The sequence below is a fragment of the Aquarana catesbeiana genome, linkage group LG06, assembly GCF_042186555.1.
Source record: "Aquarana catesbeiana isolate 2022-GZ linkage group LG06, ASM4218655v1, whole genome shotgun sequence".
NCBI classification, from domain to species: domain Eukaryota; kingdom Metazoa; phylum Chordata; class Amphibia; order Anura; family Ranidae; genus Aquarana; species Aquarana catesbeiana.
The window spans coordinates 386,620,746-386,642,473 of record NC_133329.1 but is presented as its reverse complement, the minus strand read 5'-3'; the positions used below and the strand labels follow the sequence as shown (position 1 = coordinate 386,642,473).

At 43.4% G+C, this 21,728-nt stretch overlaps 1 protein-coding gene across 1 annotated transcript; it reads right to left on the bottom strand.

The window, feature by feature from the left end:
- Nucleotides 1-8,812: 8,812 nt before the first annotated feature.
- LOC141147811 (uncharacterized) lies at nucleotides 8,813-19,236 on the bottom strand. The gene is made up of 2 exons (XM_073634982.1): nucleotides 19,017-19,236; nucleotides 8,813-10,023 (listed from the first exon to the last, which is right to left on the bottom strand). The coding sequence occupies exon 2, from the start codon at nucleotides 10,011-10,013 to the stop codon at nucleotides 8,991-8,993; it is 1,023 nt and encodes a 340-aa protein (XP_073491083.1). The 5' UTR covers nucleotides 10,014-10,023; nucleotides 19,017-19,236; the 3' UTR covers nucleotides 8,813-8,990.
- Nucleotides 19,237-21,728: the final 2,492 nt, after the last annotated feature.

The following is a 21,728-nucleotide window of genomic DNA, read 5'->3' as shown; positions in this document are numbered from 1 at the left end:
CGGATTGGGTGGGACAAAGGGGATCCCCCTCCCCATCCTTTGTGGGGACCTGTAAAAATCCACTCCCCTCCTGAGTCCGGAATTCTGTAAGGGTGTAAACCTATTCTGAGTAGGAATAGGATTCCTGACATGTTGAAACCCTCTTCCTCTATTGGGGGGAATGTTACGAGGATAGTTGGAATATTGGTTATCATTATAACTCCAATTCTGCCCATTCTCAGGGTAATAAATATCCTGATGGTAATTAGCATCATTTGTGTGTGGGGGATTCCAGGGATACTGCCTATATGGTGATTCATAAACCTCCCTCCTTGTCCCCCTTCCCTTCTTATTCTTACCTCTCTTGTTATGTACAAGTTTAAAACGATTAGTATTAACAGGAGTAGCAGGATTATTGTAGTCAAACTGATCACAATTACCTCCATCATTCTCCTGAGTAAGAAAAGGGGTGTGGGGGGGCTCTCTGTTAATAGATGCTGGTTGTGAAGGAGCTGTTAGTGAATCACCTGATTTAATTTGCCATTTGTATATGTTCCCTTTCCCAAAATCCTCAAAATCTCTTAAATATTTCTTTTTCTTTTTATTTTGGGTCTCATAGTCCCATTTCACTAGCTTGTTTTTCAACTCGGCTGCGAGTCTAAGAAACTCTTCAGACTCCTTATGGGACTCAATAGAACTTTTAAGTTCAGTGATCTGAGTTTCCAGTAAGGTCATCTTGCGTCGTTTACGTGCTAGAAGAAACTCGATCAACTCAAGACCCTTATCGGTGAAAAAGATTTCCCATTCTTTCATCGAATGCTCATCCATGAGACCATCATTGGGAGGTACTTCCCATCTGAGTCTCCTCGGGATCAACTTGGCTGTGAGATATTGTTCAAATGAAACAATGTCCCATCATGTTTTGATTTTTTTCTCAAATAAGTACCCAAGTTTTCTAAATCCCGTGGATAAAGCATTAGATTCTTCAGAACTATGATTACTGGTGAAAATCTCTCCTAACTTAATTTCTCTTTTTTCAATATAATGAAAGATATCCATGGTTAATGCTGCTGAACCGAAATATATTAACCAAACAGTGAATAATCAAAAAACAAACAGTCAGCGCAAAAAACCCTCAAAGAAAACAAAGCTGCTGAACACTAAAGGCAAATATACAAATCCTTTCACGTGGTACAATACAAAAAGTAGTGCAGCGCTATAAATCTCAATCAATATTTAAATGTCCGTAAATAAAAAACAAAAAACAATATGTATCAACGATGGTGCAGAGTGCTTCATGCAAATCCACAGTGATCTTAAATCCGTGCTCCCCCTCCTGTCAATCAAACTGCTCACCTTGTTAAAGGGACCCCTGAACTAACAGGAAGGTCTCATAAGCGTTCACCACTCAATTTGGTGGTCAGGGTAATGTCTTGACTGGAAAGCAGGAAACCTCTTCCTTAATAGGGATCAATACTTTTCTTCCCAGTATGCATGGAATAAACAAAGAAAATACATAGTGCTCTCTGTATAACTTTTAAAAACGGTTCCTTTATTAAAAGACAGGTACTCACATAGTTAGCACTATGGCCAGTGCTAGGCTTAAAAGCGCATATTAATTACAGATGACAGTATAAGATAAGGCGGCTGCAGCGGCGTCTAAACCGGGATAAAACCAATCCGCACGCGTATCGTCCGATAGGACTTCCTCAGCGGTCTATAGATCCCTTAGGTCTAGTCTGTATTATATATAAAAGCCCCCTTATTCAATCATCTGCTGCTAATTATTCCCAAGTGGCGCCCGTCCAATCAGAACGCCCCACTCTGAAATAGGAAGTGTAAGAAGTTCAAATGTTGATAATAGTTGCCATAGCGATCGGCGTCATGATGACACGACGCCAGACCGCAAGGCTAACTACTCTACCACTGCTCCTCCCTCCTGAATAACAGGAAGGGGATCCTACTGCTGCTATTGGCTGATTACCAAGGAAGGGGCGTGTTTAGGTAAAATACATGACGCGATCGCGTCATCGCAATGACGCGGCGTCAGATCACATGTCTGGCCACGTGGATAGACACCTCCTTCCAGGGACAAGGACGTCCCACAATGCAAATACATGGCGCAATCGCGTCATCATAATGACGCGGCTTCCGGTCATGTGATCGCCTGCGTCAGAGGGTGCCTCCTACATTAGGTTAAAATAGAAGCCAAGTGAGCTAGGATAGGATGAAACTATGTCACATGATACTGCTGCCCAGCCTGCAAACAAGCTAGGGGGAATATTAAAAAACGCAAAGAATTTACCGCTACAGCAACTAAGAAGATCTATCAGATCAAAGATTTTATTACATGCTCCACGGCAGGGGTGGTATATATAATGGAATGCGAATGCGGCTTACAATACGTGGGAAGAACGTCTCGCCCCTTGCATGTCCGCATCGGTGAACATATTACTAATATTAAAAAAGGATTAGACTCACATAATGTCTCCAAGCATTTTAAAATGTGTCATAAACGCAGTCCCGCCAAATTGAAATTTTGGGGAGTCGAAAAAGTTACACCCCACTGGAGAGGGGGTAATTTTATAAGACAATTGAGCCGCCGTGAGTCTTTCTGGGTGTATGAGACCCATGTGGGAGTACCCACGGGGCTCAATGTTGAGTTCGATTTGAACTGTTTTATTTCCGATAGATAATTTAATTTTTAATAATAGGGATTTTTTTAAATTATTTATACTCTTATGTATCTAGTATTGATTTGAATAATGTATGATGACTATGTTGTAAAAGGTGGCTGCAGGGAAGTGTCTTTTTAAATATTTATCTCTTACTAGCTTCATATTTATATTTATTTTTATTTTCATTATATGGTGGGGCAGTCTTTGATAGCTTTATAATTAGACTCTGTCCTTTAGATCAACCAAGTTTAGCAGTGATTTTATCGGACTATGTCCGCTGATAAAGAATATTTCAGCACATCGGTGCTGACTAGACTAGCGTCTCATGGGTATTGATTCTGTGTCTTTATTCCTTCTAGCTGATGCCGCCTAGTAGCACAATCTCTCCTTTGCTGACACTTTTTTCAGATGTAGTGTGATCAGCAGTATCATGTGACATAGTTTCATCCTATCCTAGCTCACTTGGCTTCTATTTTAACCTAATGTAGGAGGCACCCTCTGACGCAGGCGATCACATGACCGGAAGCCGCGTCATTATGATGACGCGATTGCGCCATGTATTTGCATTGTGGGACGTCCTTGTCCCTGGAAGGAGGTGTCTATCCACGTGGCCAGACATGTGATCTGACGCCGCGTCATTGCGATGACGCGATCGCGTCATGTATTTTACCTAAACACGCCCCTTCCTTGGTAATCAGCCAATAGCAGCAGTAGGATCCCCTTCCTGTTATTCAGGAGGGAGGAGCAGTGGTAGAGTAGTTAGCCTTGCGGTCTGGCGTCGTGTCATCATGACGCCGATCGCTATGGCAACTATTATCAACATTTGAACTTCTTACACTTCCTATTTCAGAGTGGGGCGTTCTGATTGGACGGGCGCCACTCGGGAATAATTAGCAGCAGATGATTGAATAAGGGGGCTTTTATATATAATACAGACTAGACCTAAGGGATCTATAGACCGCTGAGGAAGTCCTATCGGACGATACGCGTGCGGATTGGTTTTATCCCGGTTTAGACGCCGCTGCAGCTGCCTTATCTTATACTGTCATCTGTAATTAATATGCGCTTTTAAGCCTAGCACTGGCCATAGTGCTAACTATGTGAGTACCTGTCTTTTAATAAAGGAACCGTTTTTAAAAGTTATACAGAGAGCACTATGTATTTTCTTTGTTTATTCCATGCATACTGGGAAGAAAAGTATTGATCCCTATTAAGGAAGAGGTTTCCTGCTTTCCAGTCAAGACATTACCCTGACCACCAAATTGAGTGGTGAACGCATATGAGACCTTCCTGTTAGTTCAGGGGTCCCTTTAACAAGGTGAGCAGTTTGATTGACAGGAGGGGGAGCACGGATTTAAGATCACTGTGGATTTGCATGAAGCACTCTGCACCATCGTTGATACATATTGTTTTTTGTTTTTTATTTACGGACATTTAAATATTGATTGAGATTTATAGCGCTGCACTACTTTTTGTATTGTACCACGTGAAAGGATTTGTATATTTGCCTTTAGTGTTCAGCAGCTTTGTTTTCTTTGAGGGTTTTTTGCGCTGACTGTTTGTTTTTTGATCATGCAAGTGAATGGACCTAGGTGACATCAGGGTTTGTTAGGGACAGAGCTGGTCCAAGCAGCCATTGACAGCCAGAAGCTACCATGTTCATCTACACCAAATGCCCTGAAAGGTCAGTCAAACATCTGAACAGCCAATGTTAGTCTAAAATACTGAGCTCATCTCTACTGCTGCCCCCCCAAGGTTACTCTAAGGCACAGTGTCATGGGGGTCATCTATGGATGAATTACAAAGTCCAGTCTTGCATGCTAGGGAACCATGCTCCCCCCAAATGCCAGAGACCCATCATTGACTCCCTCTTAAAATTGCTAGACAAAGATAACAGCATGGGCCAGGCCATGTCACACAGAAACCATTCAGGCTACAATTCCAGCTGCTTCCAAAGTTTTCAGTTCAGTACTGATGAGCAAAGTATAGGAGTCAGGTCTGCATTAAAAAGGATAAGAAGAAAAAAAAAAAGCCTGTGGAGCATTGCACCTGAGATCAGCAGATGGTGGGTGCAATGTCAGACTCCTGCAGACTCTCAGTACACTTGTCTACCTATATCTCCTAAATGGGCAGACAGTGTCAGTGAACTACAAGGGCACACACCAGCAGTCTGCAGGGGTGGAAGACCAAACTTGTAGTTTATTCACTAGATCTGTGTGAATGATGCAGCCCTGCACAGCTGTGCCTTTTTCACATTGTGACAGTTGGAGGAGGCAAAGGGTTCCCCCGCCTGCTGTCACAATGGGGGGATCCAGGGCTGCTGCATTAGTAACATGTTATACCCTGAATACCTGTTACTAAAAGCTGAACTTCGGCAGGCCATACAGTATACAATTTCTTGTTCAATTTCCATTAGATTTACTATCAACTATGTAGTGCAAGGCCCTGTAGAAGGAGCCGAATGCTCCGAGCATGTAGCCTGCCTTGTTTCCCTTCTCCTCTGGTACCTCCTTTCATTCCAGTAACGTCACTTCCGTCATGTGTTCCATGTTGGTCAGCGTGGCTTCCCGGGGATCCTCCAGGCTCCCGAGCCAGCCATCTCCATGCCCAGCAACCGGAACAGATGACAGCGGTCCTGCAGGATGGAATTAGGAGGATCCACACCTAGTGTGACCAGATGAGCTTTTTATACATTTAATCTTGTGAGTGTTTTTAATCTGTCTCCATTAAAAACTTTTTACTAGGATAATACACTTAGCTGGCGCTTCCTTCCCTCTCTGCTTTCTTCCTTTTGGTCTAAACCGAGCCGGCCACAACTCTGAGGATAGCAGCCACAGGTGGTCCATTGCATTCCCTATTATTACCCCCAACTATCACGGACTATTGACATTCTTTGGATTCACCATTATCACCCTGAACACTGGTATTTTTATATATATATATATATATATATATAATATATATATATATATAATACAGTATCTCACAAAAGTGAGTACACCCCTCACATTTTTGTAAATATTTTATTATTTATATCTTTTCATGTGACAACACTGAAGAAATGACACTTTGCTACAACGTAAAGTAGTAAGTGTACAGCTTGTATAACAGTGTAAATTTGCTGTCAATATTTTGTTGTGGCGACCATTATTTTCCAGCACTGGCTTAACCCTCTTGGGCATGGGAGTTCACCAGAGCTTCACAGGTTGCCACTGGAGTCCTCTTCCACTCCTCCATGACGACATCACGGAGCTGGTGGATGTTAGAGATCTTGCGCTCCTCCACCTTTTGTTTTAAGGATGCCCCACAGATGCTTAATAGGGCTTAGGTCTGGAGACATGCTTTGCTGATCCTCAGAGAGTTCTTTGCCATGAGGTGCCATGTTGATCTTCCAGTGACCAGTATGAGAGTGTGAGAGCGATAAAACACCAAATTTAACACACCTGCTCTCCATTCCAACCTGAGACCTTGTAACATTAACGCGTCACATGACACCGGGGAGGGAAAATGGCTTATTGGGCCCAATTTATAAATTTTCACTTAGGGGTGCACTCACGTTGCCAGCGGTTTAGACATTAATGGCTGTGTGTTGAGTTATTTTGAGGGAACAGAAAATTTACACTGTTATACAAGTTCTACACTCACTACTTTAAATTGCAGCAAAGTGTCATTTCTTCAGTGTTGTCACATGAAAAGATAAAGAAAATATTTACAAAAATGTGAGGGGTGTACTCACTTTTGTGAGATACTGTACAGTGCTGGCTGGACCATATACCCTAAACTCCTTATACATATGTAGTGCAAGGGCCTGTCTGATTACATACAAATTGAAAGTGTTTAGGTTTGACCTCATATTATATGGTTTTGGTAAAGCTAAAGGAAAACTGTACAAGAAATTTGTATAATGTATGGCCAGCCTTAGCCTTTAAAGCTAGCAAGTTGCTTTGCCCTGCATGGGCAGAGCACAAAGTAACTTTCAAAAGTTCAAAGTAGTCCCTGGTTGGGGCATTGTTGGTTCTGTACCAATCTTCACTCTGTAAAAGGACTAAGGCTGGTCATACATAGGCTGGTTACCTATGCAGTAGGCTACACCTCTGGGATGAATTAATCTCATGCGAGCACAACATGTTCCATCATGTGTCCGAGATCACCAAAAGATGCTAATGCCATTTTCGTAGCTTACCTCCCTTTTCCCGTACAACTTTGTGGTGTACTCTGCCATATTTTTGTAAGTTGTATTTGTTAGGAGCCTTAGAAGCCCCCCCCCCCCCCCAAGAAAAGTGAGCAACAGTCGCCACTGCAGTCCACAGTACATCATGACATGTGACAGGATAAATGTAGATGCAATAGGCTCACATTTTGAGGACTAGCTTCTTCCTCAGAGCCAGCAGGACTTTTTCCTGCGCCCTCCTTAAATAGTAAAGTAAAATGGCTACTGTCAGATAGGAGCGTCTCCAACACACTCCATGGGCAGGATTAGACCCCTCAAACCAGGTATCTCCACAAACTAAACAACAGGTACAAAATACCAAATACATTGCACCATAGAATCCACCAATAAGGATCAAATTGTAATAAATATGAATAAAACATTTAAAACATGTAAAATGTACCCCAAGGTCCATGTGTACTTGTTCTGCCCTATTCCAGGGGGAGGTAATGTCATTAAGGATATGAAGGATATGTCAACATGCATATACAGTATATGCATGTGTACATATGTGGGTATATACTATATGTTGCCATGCAAAGTAGTTCCCCCTTTTTTATAGGGCTCAGCAATAAATATGTGGGTATATGTGGGTATATACTACATGTTGGTATGCAAAGTGGTTCCCCTTTAGGGCTCAGTGATATATCAGCCTGCCTTGTATTGCCCCAGTCCTCACTTCCAGTGAGTAGATTGGCGATTAATCTTATTTTTGTTTTTATTTTATTTTATTAAATTCTGCCATGTATCCTTGTGGATGGTGCTGGAACGCACACCATTGATCCTGTAAAACATCATGATGTACTGTGGACTGGATGGGCCTATTCTTTGTGATGAGTTTTGATACAATTGTAATTCTGTGAGTATAATACTTACCACTTTTTACAATAATAAAGTCATGTTTTTAGCATAATGCACTAGGTCGGTGCGCCCTCTGTTTTGTTTCGTGGTTTCAGAATACTTATGCAGCCCTGGCCAATCCCAGGGCATAGGACCCTGAAGGCTGCTGGGAGTCTGTATAAATTCTCTGAGACACTGAGCTTCTGTATCTGTTCCTGGAGAGGATCAGTTCAGTCTGTGAGGCAGTTGTCATGTGCTTTCTGTCCATGAGGCCTCAGGTGGGTGACCTGAGGGCCTGGATTTTGAAGCTACAGAGAACAGACTGAGGGGCTGTCTGCTGAAGATCTAGTCTGGTATTACTGGAGAAAAGGTGTAATTTGTAAGTTGGAAGGAGGCAAAGACTGCTGTGAGCGATCTTAAAGACTTTTGGGCTGCTGCCACCTCTCTTGTGCTTGAGAGTCAGCTGTGTGTTTGCTAAAGGGGACATCGGCTGGTGTCCTGAAGAGCTTAGTCCATCTAGTTCTCTGTGAAGGGACTCGCTATTGGTGCGCTAAAGAAAGAAGCCTGCTTTTAACTGCTTCTACTATAAGCCAAGGCTACAGTTGATACATGCAAGGACTTCTGCTTCCGATTTTCAGAAAAGAGTTTATTGTCCTCAATCTGTACATAGTTCTGTTTTTGGAGTATCCAACTCAATTCCCTCAACCCTATCCCAGTTACTCCAAAAAGAAAAAAATAACAAAAAGAACACCCCCAGACTGGTTATGGAGAAAAAGGTGACTGTGTTTGTGTGCCTGGCTGTGGGACAATCCACTGGGGAAGAACCTGGGCAAATTTCCAGCGGCTCCTTCAAGCGTAAGTGCTACATGATGTTTATGATATGCCTCTTGTAGAACCAAGCCCATTTTAATGAACGTCCCATCCCTAATTAAAGTACATTATCTGCCTACAATGGCTTGCTGGACTCACATCAAAAAAGTGTCCCTGGAAATTTTTGGAAAATGTTGGCAGCTATAGAAATTAAAATACAGTCAATGCTGGAGAAAGTGCATGTACACTGGAAGTGGATACAAGAGGCTGGGCAAAATCAGCAGCACAAAGATAATGAAAGGGATGAAAACAGTATTTTATTTGTTTTAAAATAACAATTGTTTGTGATACATAAATATCTTTGCAAACTAAATGTCACCCAGTTAGGGTTGAGATCTATTTTAAATGACTACCATGCAGTGCTATTGATAGAAATTCATGGAAGCCCCATCACCAAAATATAGAAACGAATCTCATGCACGTGGCAGGGGATTGTCAGTAGGTGGGGTAGAGGTGTCAAGAATTCTCATGTCCCGGCAATGTAGTACAGGATCTTTCCCTAGGCCCATCTGGTAGACATAGAGAAATATTTTTTCATGTGGCTTCAAGTTGACAGTTATTGTCTCTTCAACTTCAGTGGCCTCTGTCCAGTTCTCCTTCTCTGTGTTTGTACTACACCCACCATATTCAGTTGTAAGTGAAAACTGGGTCTTAGCAATCAAAGAACTCAAGCCTCCTGTCTCAGCCGAGACTGTTGCTGATATTTTCCAATTGTGCTCTATACTGGAAGTCTTCTCCTTCTCATACCCAGTCTTCTTGGTGACTCGCTTCTTCCATTCAACAGGGGTCTGTGAGTCATTGCTGATGGTCTTGATGCACACCCACTCACCGAAAGATGGACCCTTGGCAATAGCCAGACCTCCAGGAAGAAAGCTGTAGATACTGGTATGGAATGAGAAGGTTTCAGCACCCTCGTTTTTGTTGAAGTTGGTACATCTGGTGTACTGAATTCCCCACTGGTCATCAGGCCTCACAAAATAGTAGTAATTTTTCACACCAAAATAATAAGTGCCATTTCTACATTCAGGGTGTAGCGTGAATTCTTCGCCCTTTTCATCTTGGTTCATGTTGGTTGTTCGGCGATAGACCCCACGGCTTTGGAAAATGATATAGAAGTATCCAAAAGCGGATAAATAATGATCACCTCCTTGACAGTTGGGGTGTAGGGTGTAAACAACAGAACCTTCATCTGTGTTCATGTTTGTAACTCGACGGTAACAGTTTGACTGGATGATGTAAAAATGATCATCTTCATAGGCCAAGTAATGATCTCCATTCCTGCAGGATGGGTGCAAGCTGAAGATCTCGAGATTTTCTCCACGGTTAAAATTTGTTGACCTCATATAACAAGTGAGGTCTGGCCTGACAATATAATAATATTTGTCAACACCACAAAAATCTGCTCTACTTTTGCTCTTAGGGACAATCTTCACCATGGCTTATATGCTGGAAAGAAGACAACATAAAAATTAATGAATAAATTATTGTTCCATGCAAATAAAAGTTGCACTCATTTATCGGTTAAGCTGTAAATATACTACACAGGGTTTTGTTTATGTGTAGTGCACCCTTGTAGGAGCTGCTGGTGAATGCAGTCCTATTTCCCCACTTAGAGCACACGCAGTCAGGCACCCAGCATTTTCCTCACTCTTCCGCTGGCTCCAAAGAACAGTCTAGGAGTTGCTGTTTTTGTTTTTTTATTGGGAACAATGAACTTGGATAGGGAGAGGGAGCATGAGATACCCCAATAAACTGTAGAATTGAATAACTTGAGGACTCCTCAACCTTCTGGCTGCACAGTACAAAATGGAATGTCCCACAGCATCTCTATGCTGATGGTGACTAGTACACCTTCCAGAGTTTAAAAGCTACACACAGTTTTTAACTCTTCAGCACTGGGGTCAGAGCACCCCCAGCAGGACTAGACCCAGGATCTCTATCTTGCTGCTCAGGCCTCAAACTACTTATGGGCTCTTTCACCACCAACTTGGCACAACTCCCTAGGGATTGGCTGGAGTCCCATAAATATTCAGGCTGAATGCCCCCCAACTATGATTTTAGAATCCTCTAGAAATCAGTGCAGTGGGCCCCATCTGCAGGCAGAAGTTCCATCTGGATCTAAAAGGGGAAGATGAACTTTTAGGCCCCTTTCATACAGGGCAGACTCCATTTTGATCAGCAGGGGATCTGTCCGCTGATCCCCTGCTGGTCGGAGCAGAATGGGCAGATGACAGGTCCGTGTCCGCTCAGTCTATGCAGAGCGGGCACGTACAGAGTCTCTTTTTCTCTATGGGCGGCCAGGAGTAGAAGGACTCTGCTGTCCATTTACTCCCAACTTCCCTATGATTAAACTGCCTAGATAGAGGGGGACAGATCTCCTTCTGGTTTTTTAGCAGACCAGATCAGATTGGAGGTAGGCAGACACAAGAAAAACTCCTGAAAAACTGATAGGTGGACCTGAGCGGACCCGTTGTGTGAAAATGGCCTTAGGTCAGCACAGTGCTTTGCCCAAAATAAACAGAAGCCTCCCGTGGTTACGAGGTTCAGCTAAACTGCAGCACACATGGTAGGTTGGCAATGAAGCATGCAATATACTGCTGGTATGTTGTGTGTGTTTCTCTAAGGGGTTAGCCAGCTTTGGGTATGTATTCACATTTAACTTTTCCTCCTGGGCTCCTATTATTTATTTCTGGAGCTGCAAACTGCATTGTATCAACTGGAAGATAGTGGTCTATTCATGGAGTCTCTGTTTTCTCTTTTCAGAAAGTTGGGTGGTATAGCATTACACATTAAATCTGCTTCCATCTTTGGTCTACAACTCCATTAGGAAGCCTTGGTAGCCCTCATGTGTTGTACAAACCCTAACCATTTATTGAGTCAATGACCCGTATCAAGTTTATACCAATATGTTGGATAATGCCCTGTCAGCATGCTTTCTTCAGGTGAGCTACTGTACTTTCAAATTGGCAAATCAAGGATGACAGCCCCAACCTTGCACCTTCAAACAAAGGTCAGCCATGAAAGCTCCCACATTTCAGTCCTGACATGTTCTCATAGATGGGCAGCTGAAAAATCATCACACTATGCTAGTAGCAGAATGCATGTCACTTTTAATGTATTATTGCAACATTCATTTTAGCACATGTGCAGTGAATGATTAGAGAGTGCACACAAGTGAACACATCATTGGTGTGCCCCATCACTAGATAGGGAGCAGCCATGAAGGGCAGTTAGGCAGGCCATACATTATGCAATTTTATGGTTGAAGGAAAGGAAATTGCTGGATTACCCCATCAACACAGTCAGTGTTGATGGAGGAATCCTTCCCGCTGCGCTCTTGTGTTCTGCCAGCGGGGAGCGCAGGGAGCCTTTCCCACCAGCAGAATACAATGATAGTTAATTTGATGTGCGGGACTCCACCCACCTGACTGTGTCATTCATTCACCCCCAGGGCCTGCAAGGGAGAAGGCTGCCAGATGCAATATCCATGATGCTTTTATTGGGACGGTGTCACAGCCAGGGCTGGCTCTACCATGGAACCCAGTGGGACCATGGTTCCAGGCGGCATTTTAAGAGGAGGGCAGCCGTAAACAAGGGCGCTGCAAAGTTGTCAGGAGTAGTACCGAGTACCCGTACCTTAGTAGCCGCCTAGCCATACCCTACCTGTCTCGAGGGGGTCAGATCAGTCAGCAGGAGCAGGTCCGATCCTGGTCGGCTGTGTGCTGCACTGGTTGCTAGAATCTGGTCTGGCTGCACCTAGAGTATGCTGTCCAGTTCTGGGCACCAGTCCTCAGGAAGGATGTACTGGAAATGGAGCGAGTACAGAGAAGGGCAACAAAGCTAATAAAGGGTCTGGAGGATATTAGTTATCAAGAAAGGTTGCAAGCACTGAACTTATCCTCTCTGGAGAAGAGACGCTTGAGGGGGGATATGATTTCAATTTGCAAATACCGTACTGGTGACCCCACAATAGGGGTACAACTTTTTTGCAGAAGGGAATTTAATAAGACACGTGGCCACTCACTAAAATTAGAAGAAAAGAGGTTTAACCTTAAACTGCGTAGAAGGTTCTTTACTGTATGAGCAGCAAGGATGTGGAATTCCCTTCCACAGGCGGTGGTCTCAGCGGGGAGCATCGATAGTTTCAAAAAACTATTAGATAAGAACCTGAACGACCACAACATACAGGGTTATACAATGTAATACTGACAAATAATCACACACATAGGTTGAACTTGATGGACTTGTGTCTTTTTCCCACCCACCTACTATGTAAAGAAAAATAAAAAAGAATTGCCTGGCATCTAGCAACCAGTGACGTCAGAGGCCACGGCCGCCCCAGCATTTGGAGCGCTCAGCCTTTGCGCCCAGTCAATTAGCTCCACCCACCCCTTCCATCTTCAGCGTGGCTCAGAGCCTGAGGGAAGGGAGCACATCTGAAGAGAGCTTCCAGAACAAGCCCGGAATGAAAAGGGAACCTTGGGTGGAGGGCGAACATGACTGGGGACAGCTGTAGTGGGAGGGGGAGGTTTGGATTGGTCAGGGGGAGGAGTGGCACAGTTAATTTTGACCCTGCAGAGGGGAGGGGTTAGTCACTCGTGGGGCAGCGCAGGAAGTGAGAGGTTTAGGTAGGGTTTTTTCCCACCCACCCTCCTTGTTGTTTGGTTGTTTGAAATGTAAGTTGTGTGTATTTGGGTTGTTAGGCATGGGTCTCTGGTTCCTGTAGGTTGGAATGGTGGAAGGTAAACGGGATATGGTGTAGGGAGGGTTGGACCTATCTCTGTATGGGTACCCTCCCTAGCTGGAAATAATGGGCTACCAGTCATCAGGCTTTAGTGGTATGAAGGTGGCAATGGTTCGTCCCTGTGCTAGTGGGAACCACGGCTAGGGGCCAAGGATACTGTGGTGGTGGTGGTGCAGCTGATGCGGTATATATATATATATATATATATATATATATATATATATATATATATATATATATATATATAGTTCTGTTTTATTTATTTATATGGTTATATATATATATTTAAATTGAGTTTGTTTTTAAATAAATTGTTATTTTTTAATAAACGGGCTGGATGGCCATTTAATCCAGAAGGTGTGTGGTGATCATTTTAATAAGTAAGGTAAGGCAAGTAGTGGAATGGGTTTTTTGGAGCACACGGAAAATCAGCTATACACCAGTCATGTGCCTGAGTGTGAGCTGAGCAGTTGTCCACTGTCAACAGTCAACCTGAACAGCACCTGCCGCTGCCTGTGGTGTTGCAGCCTGTCACTGTGTCCATGTTCTGGAGGCTCGGCATTGAGCCTCACCCTGTCCATTCTGCCACCAGTAAGTTCCCCATAGCAGCATTGTCTGCAGGAGTCCGAATCCTGGTACTGTAAGTACACTGTCACACATCACAAGTTGTATGAGACATGAGAGCCTGAGAGGGACTTGCCTTGCCCAGCCCTGATTAACCACTTCAGCCCCGGAAGATTTACCCCCTTCCCGAACAAGCCCTTTTTTGGGATACGGCACTGCTTCGCTTTAACTGACAATTGCGCGGTCGTGCAACGTTGTATCCAAGTAAAATTTACGTCCTTACATCCCGATGTTCAGAAATACATACAAGAGTTCAGTACCCAGAATAGAACTCCTAGAAGGTTCTTGAGAAAGGGGGTTCTTACATCCCAAAATGTTGATTTTTCTCCTCCTCTCTCTTTTTTACCAGGGTCTGGCTCAGCTACACTGGCTCCCAGTCACCCAGCGAATTAAATTCAAAATACTAATCACAACATACAAAGCCATTCACAACTCTGCCTCGAGCTACATCACCAAACTTGTCTCCAAATATAACCCAAATCGTCCTCTCCGCTCTTCTCAAGACCTCCTACTCTCAAGCTCTCTCGTCTCCTCCTCTCATGCTCGTCTCCAGGATTTCTCCAGAGGCTCTCCCATCCTCTGGAACTCGGTATCTCCACCTGTCCGGCTATCCCCTACTCTTGCTACCTTCAGGCGATCCCTGAAAACCTATCACGTCTCCAACTAATCTTCTACCACTTCCATCAGCTCATTCCCCACAGTTACAAACTTTTGTTCCACCTGCCCCACCCTATTAGATTGTAAGCTCTTCTGAGCAGGGCCCTCTTAATCCTCTTGTATTTGATTGTAATATAACTGTATTGTCTCCTTTTTATATTGTAAACTGTTGGCGCTATATAAATCCTGTATAATAATAATAATTGCTCTATTCCGGGTACTGAACTCCTTTATGTATTTCTTAACATCAGCTGATACATGTTCTATGTGTTGCCCACTGTACCTATATACATGCATGTATTTTTGTTGGTGTGATTCAATAGTCGAAAGATAACTTATCAATATATATGTGTCACCGGCGCAAAAAAAACTTTTCTTTTTTCCCTTTAAAAAACTTTTTTAAGTTGCTGCATTCAAAAAGACCATTCAGTGAAATGGGATATACCGTATTTATCGGCGTATAACATGCACTTTTTTCCCCTTAAAATCAGGGGAAAATCGCGGGTGCGTGTTATACGCCGATCCCCTGCGATCCTGAGCTGACAGATCTAAAAAATCGCCAACCGCGATTTGAAAATGGCGCCGCCGGCGCCAAAATACACAGTGCCGGTCCTCCGCTCTTCTCGGCCACTTTCGGCTTCACTCGAGTGCCGCCCGAACCTAGCCGAGTGTACTCGGCTAGGTTCGGATAGCTCCGCTCACAGTCACGCCCATCCCGGGCGGGACTATGAGTGGAGCCGAAAGTGAACGAGAGCCGCCGAGAAGAGCCGAGGACCGGCTCTGTGTATTTCGGTGCCGGCGGCGCCATTTTCAAATCGCGGTCGGCGATTTTGAAGCTCAGCGAGCTGCAAGGCTGCACTGGGGCAAGGCTGCACTGGGATAAGGCTGCAATGGACACTGGGGAAGGCTGCACTGACAAGGCTGCACTGACAAGGCTGCACTGACATGGCTGCACTGACATGGCTGCACTGGGGCAAGGCTGCACTGACATGGCTGCACTGGGGCAAGGCTGCACTGAGAAGGCTGCAATGATGGGCATTTAAATGTAAGTTTTTTTCCCTTCAACTTCCCTCCTAAAAGTTTTTTTTCCTTAAAATTCCCTCCTAAATTGGGGTGCGTGTTATACGCCGGTGCGTGTTATACGCTGATAAATACGGTAACTATAATCTGTGTGTGTGAATGCGCTACTCTTTTACCATACACCACTCATATTTATACATCACTTTCATGTTAATAATCAATAAATTGTACAATCAATAAACTGATATAAACTCCCTCATGCCTCCCTAAAATTATATGTGTGTTCAACTTATATATCCCCCCACTATCAGAACATATTTATAAATCACCAATATTCACCAATCTGTAAGTAAAAATTAGTAACATAAAAAAAGGGTTAACATAAAGTCCATGTGCCAAAGTGCAAATTCGTCAATAAATGCTGTAATTTCAGCCCTTTAAGTACCGCTGTGTATCATCTGTGATTCATTGTGACTTTTGTGACACACCACCACCATTTAGATCGGCCACTCACCAGGTACTTCTTGTATAATATGCCTTCGGTTCATTAATAGGGATAACCACTCCACCTTTTGTACTGTTTCACACCTGCTATGCCTGAGCTTTGGTATTTCTCATGCAAAATATATGGACAACGATCATTGCGCAGTGCGTTTAAAACTCGTTTATTATCACAAAAATACAAAGTGTACACTCACATTTAAAAGTGCCCTCGAGCCGGCACTAAGCTATTCCAGCAGTTAAGGATGGGTATCTTTAGTAACGTGGTCAGCCTGTGTGTGGTAAGAGTCACCCCCACATCCGGCTTGCGCTTCACCCCTCGTTCCCATTCGTTCCGGATGTTCACGCTCACCTGATTAAAAATTTCCCAGCAGCTTCTACGCGTTTCACATCATAGTATGCGTCATCAGGAAGCTCTGAACGTCCGGAACGAACGGGAATGAGGGGTGAAGCGCAAGCCGGATGCGGGGGTGACTCTTACCGCACACAGGCTGACCACGCTACTAAAGATACCCATCTACTAAAGATACCCATCCTTAACTGCTGGAATAGCTTAGTGCCGGCTCGAGGGCACTTTTAAATGTGAGTGTACACTTTGTATTTTTTTTGATAATAAACAAGTTTTAAACGCACTGCGCAATGATCGTTGTCCATATATTTTGCATGAGAAATACCAAAGCTCAGGCATAGCAGGTGTGAAACAGTACAAAAGGTGGAGTGGTTATCCCTATTAATGAACCGAAGGCATCTTATACAAGAAGTACCTGGTGAGTGGCCGATCTAAATGGTGGTGGTGTGTCACAAAAGTCACAATGAATCACAGATGATACACAGCGGTACTTAAAGGGCTGAAATTACAGCATTTATTGACGAATTTGCACTTTGGCACATGGACTTTATGTTAACCCTTTTTTTATGTTACTAATTTTTACTTACAGATTGGTGAATATTGGTGATTTATAAATATGTTCTGATAGTGGGGGGATATATAAGTGGAACACACATATAATTTTAGGGGGGCATGAGGGAGTTTATATTAGTTTATTGATTGTACAATTTATTGATTATTAACATGAAAGTGATGTATAAATATGAGTGGTGTATGGTAAAAGAGTAGCGCATTCACACACACAGATTATAGAAAGATAACTTATGCTGTACTATGTCTGATGTGATATGACATACTTGGATATTTGTACCTATTGTATAAGTGTATGTATATACCTATTGCAACTGTAACTCTAAACCATTTTTGTTATGTGGTGTGCTTACATTATATATTTAAAATGACTGTACTAACAGATTGATACAATGTGGAGAGGTTTGAGCACCGTAAAAATACAAATACTGTAGCTTCTGACTTTTACTATTAGGGCACTTACCTATCCAGGCATCCAGCAGTGTCCTCACCCAAGCCGATTCTTGAATTCTTGAATCTTGATTCTTGAATCGGCTCTAGGGTGCTGGCGCCGCCATCTTGGCTAAGGTAAAATGGCAGTGAAGCCTCACGGCTTCACTGCCAGTGTCCTACTGCGCATTCGCGAATCACGCTACGCTCTGTTAATGGGCCGGCTGCGGAGGGGAAGGAGGAGGGACCAAACAAAACCAGGTACCCACTCCCTCCTTCTCCCAAAAATGTGTCAAATGTGGCAGCGGAGGGGTGGAGGGCGGAGGACGCAGACAAGTGGAGCTTCCCCTTTTGGGGGGCTTTAAAAATTACATTTTCTGATGTATTAATGAATACAGAGTTGCATTATTTTTTGTCTTTTATATCTCTATACAATTCAGCTTTAAAGCACCAATTGGCATTTGAAGGTGGTCATCCGATCTTAAAGGATAAGTTCCCCTTCTATTCTCCTGACTCTCAGTCAGCTGTCTGCTCGTAGCCCCCATACAGGCAGACAGTTACTGAACTGCAGGAAGAATCATTGAATTAGAGAGCACTCACCAGTGCCCTCGTAGTTCATTGAGAACTACAAGTTGGCAGCTTTGGTGGCCAATTGTACTCGTATTTCATACATCCACAGAACTCTATGAATGAATAATTCTGTTGTGTGGGCAGAGTGAAGAGCCCCTGCCCACTGTCACGGAATGGGGGGGGGGGTGAGGGGAGTGTGATCAGGTGCTGTACTGTAACTTGTTACGTGTTACATCCTTAATACGGGTGTAACATATACCATGCTACAAAGGCAAACTTATTTATTTATATATCAGGTACTTATATAGCGCTGTCAATTTACGCAACGCTTTACATATACATTGTACATTCACAGCAGTCCCTACCCTCAAGGAGCTTACAATCTAAGGTCCCTAACTCACATTCATACATACTAGGGACAATTTAGACAGGGACAATTTAGACAGGATCCAATTAACCTACCAGCATGTCTTTGGAATGTGGGAGGAAACCAGAGTACCTGGAGGAAACCCACGCAGGCACAGGGAGAACATGCAAATTCCAGGCAGGTAATGTCGTGGTTGGGATTCAAACCAGCGACCCTTCTTACTGCTAGGCGAGAGTGCTACCACTACACCACTGTGCCACCCAACGTATCCTTTAAAGACTTTTGAGGAATCGAACAGAGGTCAGCAAGGTTATGTTCACCCACAAACCTCAGCTGTTACCCTTGGGTGATAGATATCAAACAGAAAAGAACTATGTCATTATTTGGTTCGTCCATTTACTTGCTATTGCTCCTATGAGGACAATGGTACTATGGGTGTCTGCAGACTGTCCTAACACATACACATACACATACACATACTATAAGATGTGGTTGGATCATTATTAAACGTTCAACCAAACTCTTAACATCAATAATTATCAAAAAAACATCATTCTGTATGAAAAAACAACATTCCCGTAGGCTAAGAAAACATTTATTATACTTACGATGTGAGATTTGGTAGAGAGCTGCAAATGTTCTGTTGTCTTCGGTATTTGTAAAGCTCAGTAAGAGCATCTCCTTTTTATACCTTTAGGTTGCACAACACCTGTACCTGGAGGGGAAAGGCCATAAACTGTGGGACACATTAGCAATGGTTTCGTATTTCCATCTGCTGTCATGTCAAGTCAAGTGAAGCTTTATTGTCATTCTTCTACACGTGAGGACATACGGTAGAACGAAATGTCGTATCTCACAGGGCCACAGTGCTACATACAAATTAAACATAATTATAAATAAATATACAAAGAATAAAAATACAGTGAAGAATTAAAAAAAAAAATGATAAACCTATTCACATCTGGGAACTACGTAACTGTAAATATACTGTATATTTCTAAAAGTCTTTGTAGCAGCAAGTGTTTATAAAAGTGTCTAGTGCATATTCAAGAGTAAAAAGGAGGGTAAGTGAGACGTTCCTGGTCACAATATATAGGTTGTAGAAGAGGTTTAAAAGAGGATTGGAGTTGAGGGCTCTCACAGCCTGGGGGAAAAAACTGTTGTGCAGTCTGACAGTCCTGGTTTTGATACTCTGGTACCTTCTACCTGATGGCAAGAGCTGGAAGAGACTGGGAGGGATGGGTAGGATCCTTCAGGATACTGGTAGCTTTGGTGGAGCATCGTGTATGGAAAATGTCCAGGATGGAAGGGAGAGAGACACCAATAATCTTTTCACTTGTCTTCACTAGCCGCTGCAGGGTCTTGCGGTCAGTAGATCTGCAGTTCCCATACCAGACAATGATGCAGCTGGTCAGCACGCTTTCAATGGTTCCCCTATAGAATGTAGTAAGGATGGGTGGAGGGAGACTGGCTTTTTTAAGGCGGCGGAGAAAATATAGGCACTGTTGTGCCTTCTTGGTTAGTGATGTTGGTTGTCCAGGTAAGATCCTCTGAGATGTGTACTCCCATGAATTAAATACTGCTTACTCTCTCCACAGTCAAGCTGTCGATAGTCAGTGGGGGGTGATCAACAGAATTTCTCCTGAAATCCATCACAACCTCCTTTGTTTTGCTTACATTAAGGAACAGGTTGTTTGCACTACACCATTTAACCAGTTGTGCCACTTCCTCTCTGTAGAGTGTTTCATCATTGTTGCTGATGAGACCTACCACAGTTGTGTCATCCGCAAACTTGATGATATGGTTGGAGCTGAACTTGGCAGTACAGTTGTGGGTCAGCAGTGTGAAGAGCAGCGGGCTGAGCACACATCCCTGGGGCACCTGTGCTCTATGTGGTAGTGCTCGAGGTGCTGCAGCCAACACGGACTGACTGAGGTGTTTTCGGTTAAAAAGTCCAGGATCCAATTAGAGAGGGGCAGGTTGAGGCCCAGCGAGTTCAATTTAGTGATAAGTTGCTGAGGAATTATTGTATTAAATGCTGAGCTAAAGTCAATGAACATAACATAAGAGTCTAACATAACATAACATACATTCTAACATAAGAGTCTTTCTGTTCTAAGTGGGTAAGGGCCAAGTGAAGGGTAGACAATACCACGGAACGGTTTGGACAGTATGCAATCTGATATGGGTCCAGAGTGTTTGGAAGACTGGACTTAATGTGATGCATGACTAACCTCTCAAAGCACTTCATCATTATTGGAGTTTGTGCTATGGGAGGATATTCATGCAAACAGGACACAGGTGTCTTCTTTGGCACTGGAATTATGGTGGTGGATTTAAGACACGTAGGGACAACCACCTGACTCAGCAAAATGTTAAATATATCTGTAAGGACAACTGTCAGCTATACAGCACAGTCTCTCAGCACACGTCTAGGTATGTCATCAGGGCCAGTAGCCTTTCGTCGGTTGATCCTGAACAGGGTCTTCCTTACGTCGTCTGGAGAAAAGCAGAGCGCCCGGTCGTTTTGGGATATGGGTAGTTTATGTGACATTACAGTACATCTTCTTCAAAAGCTGTTTTGCAGTGCACAGATACTAGGGCCATACTAGGGCCAATTTAGACAGGAGACAGTTGATCTACCAGCATGCCATTGGAATGTGAATACTCAGGCTAGGGCTAGTACATCCCAGGGCAAGTTTATAGAGGAGCCAATAAACCTAAGTGCATGTCTTTTAGGATGTGTCTTTGGAATGTGAAATTGCTTGTTAATTGGCTCCTGTCTAAACTGGCCCCAATATATCCAATATAAATACCTGTAATAAACATATATTATTTAATGTTGAAGATTAGTTGTGAAGAGCTGGTGCCAAGAATTCCCACCACAGCAGTTGTGAAAATTTAAGGGACATTGTAAATGTAGTCTAAAACACTTTAGTCAAGCATAGATTATTTACTGATAATGCTTGGGTCAATAGTAGGGATCAGCACAGTCCAAGTTGCTGAGGAAAGAGGGAAGCTTACAGCCAGGTACTCTAATGTAACACTAGCTAAGTTCCTTGTAACTCAACCTAAAGCGATTTTTGCTATTCACGTTTGGGGGCAGAGTACATTTGAGCATTGGGATCACAAGGCACCTGGTGGTCATGTTCTACATGCCTTGGTCCAGTGAGCTTTCAGTGTCCTCCTGAGCTTGCTTGCAGAGCCATGAACAGATTGCTTACCGAAGCATCAGTCATGTCAAGTACTGCAAAGTCTGTTTCTTCTCACAAGCCTTGAAATGAACACTTAGCCAGTATGCTGAATATTCAATCATCTGA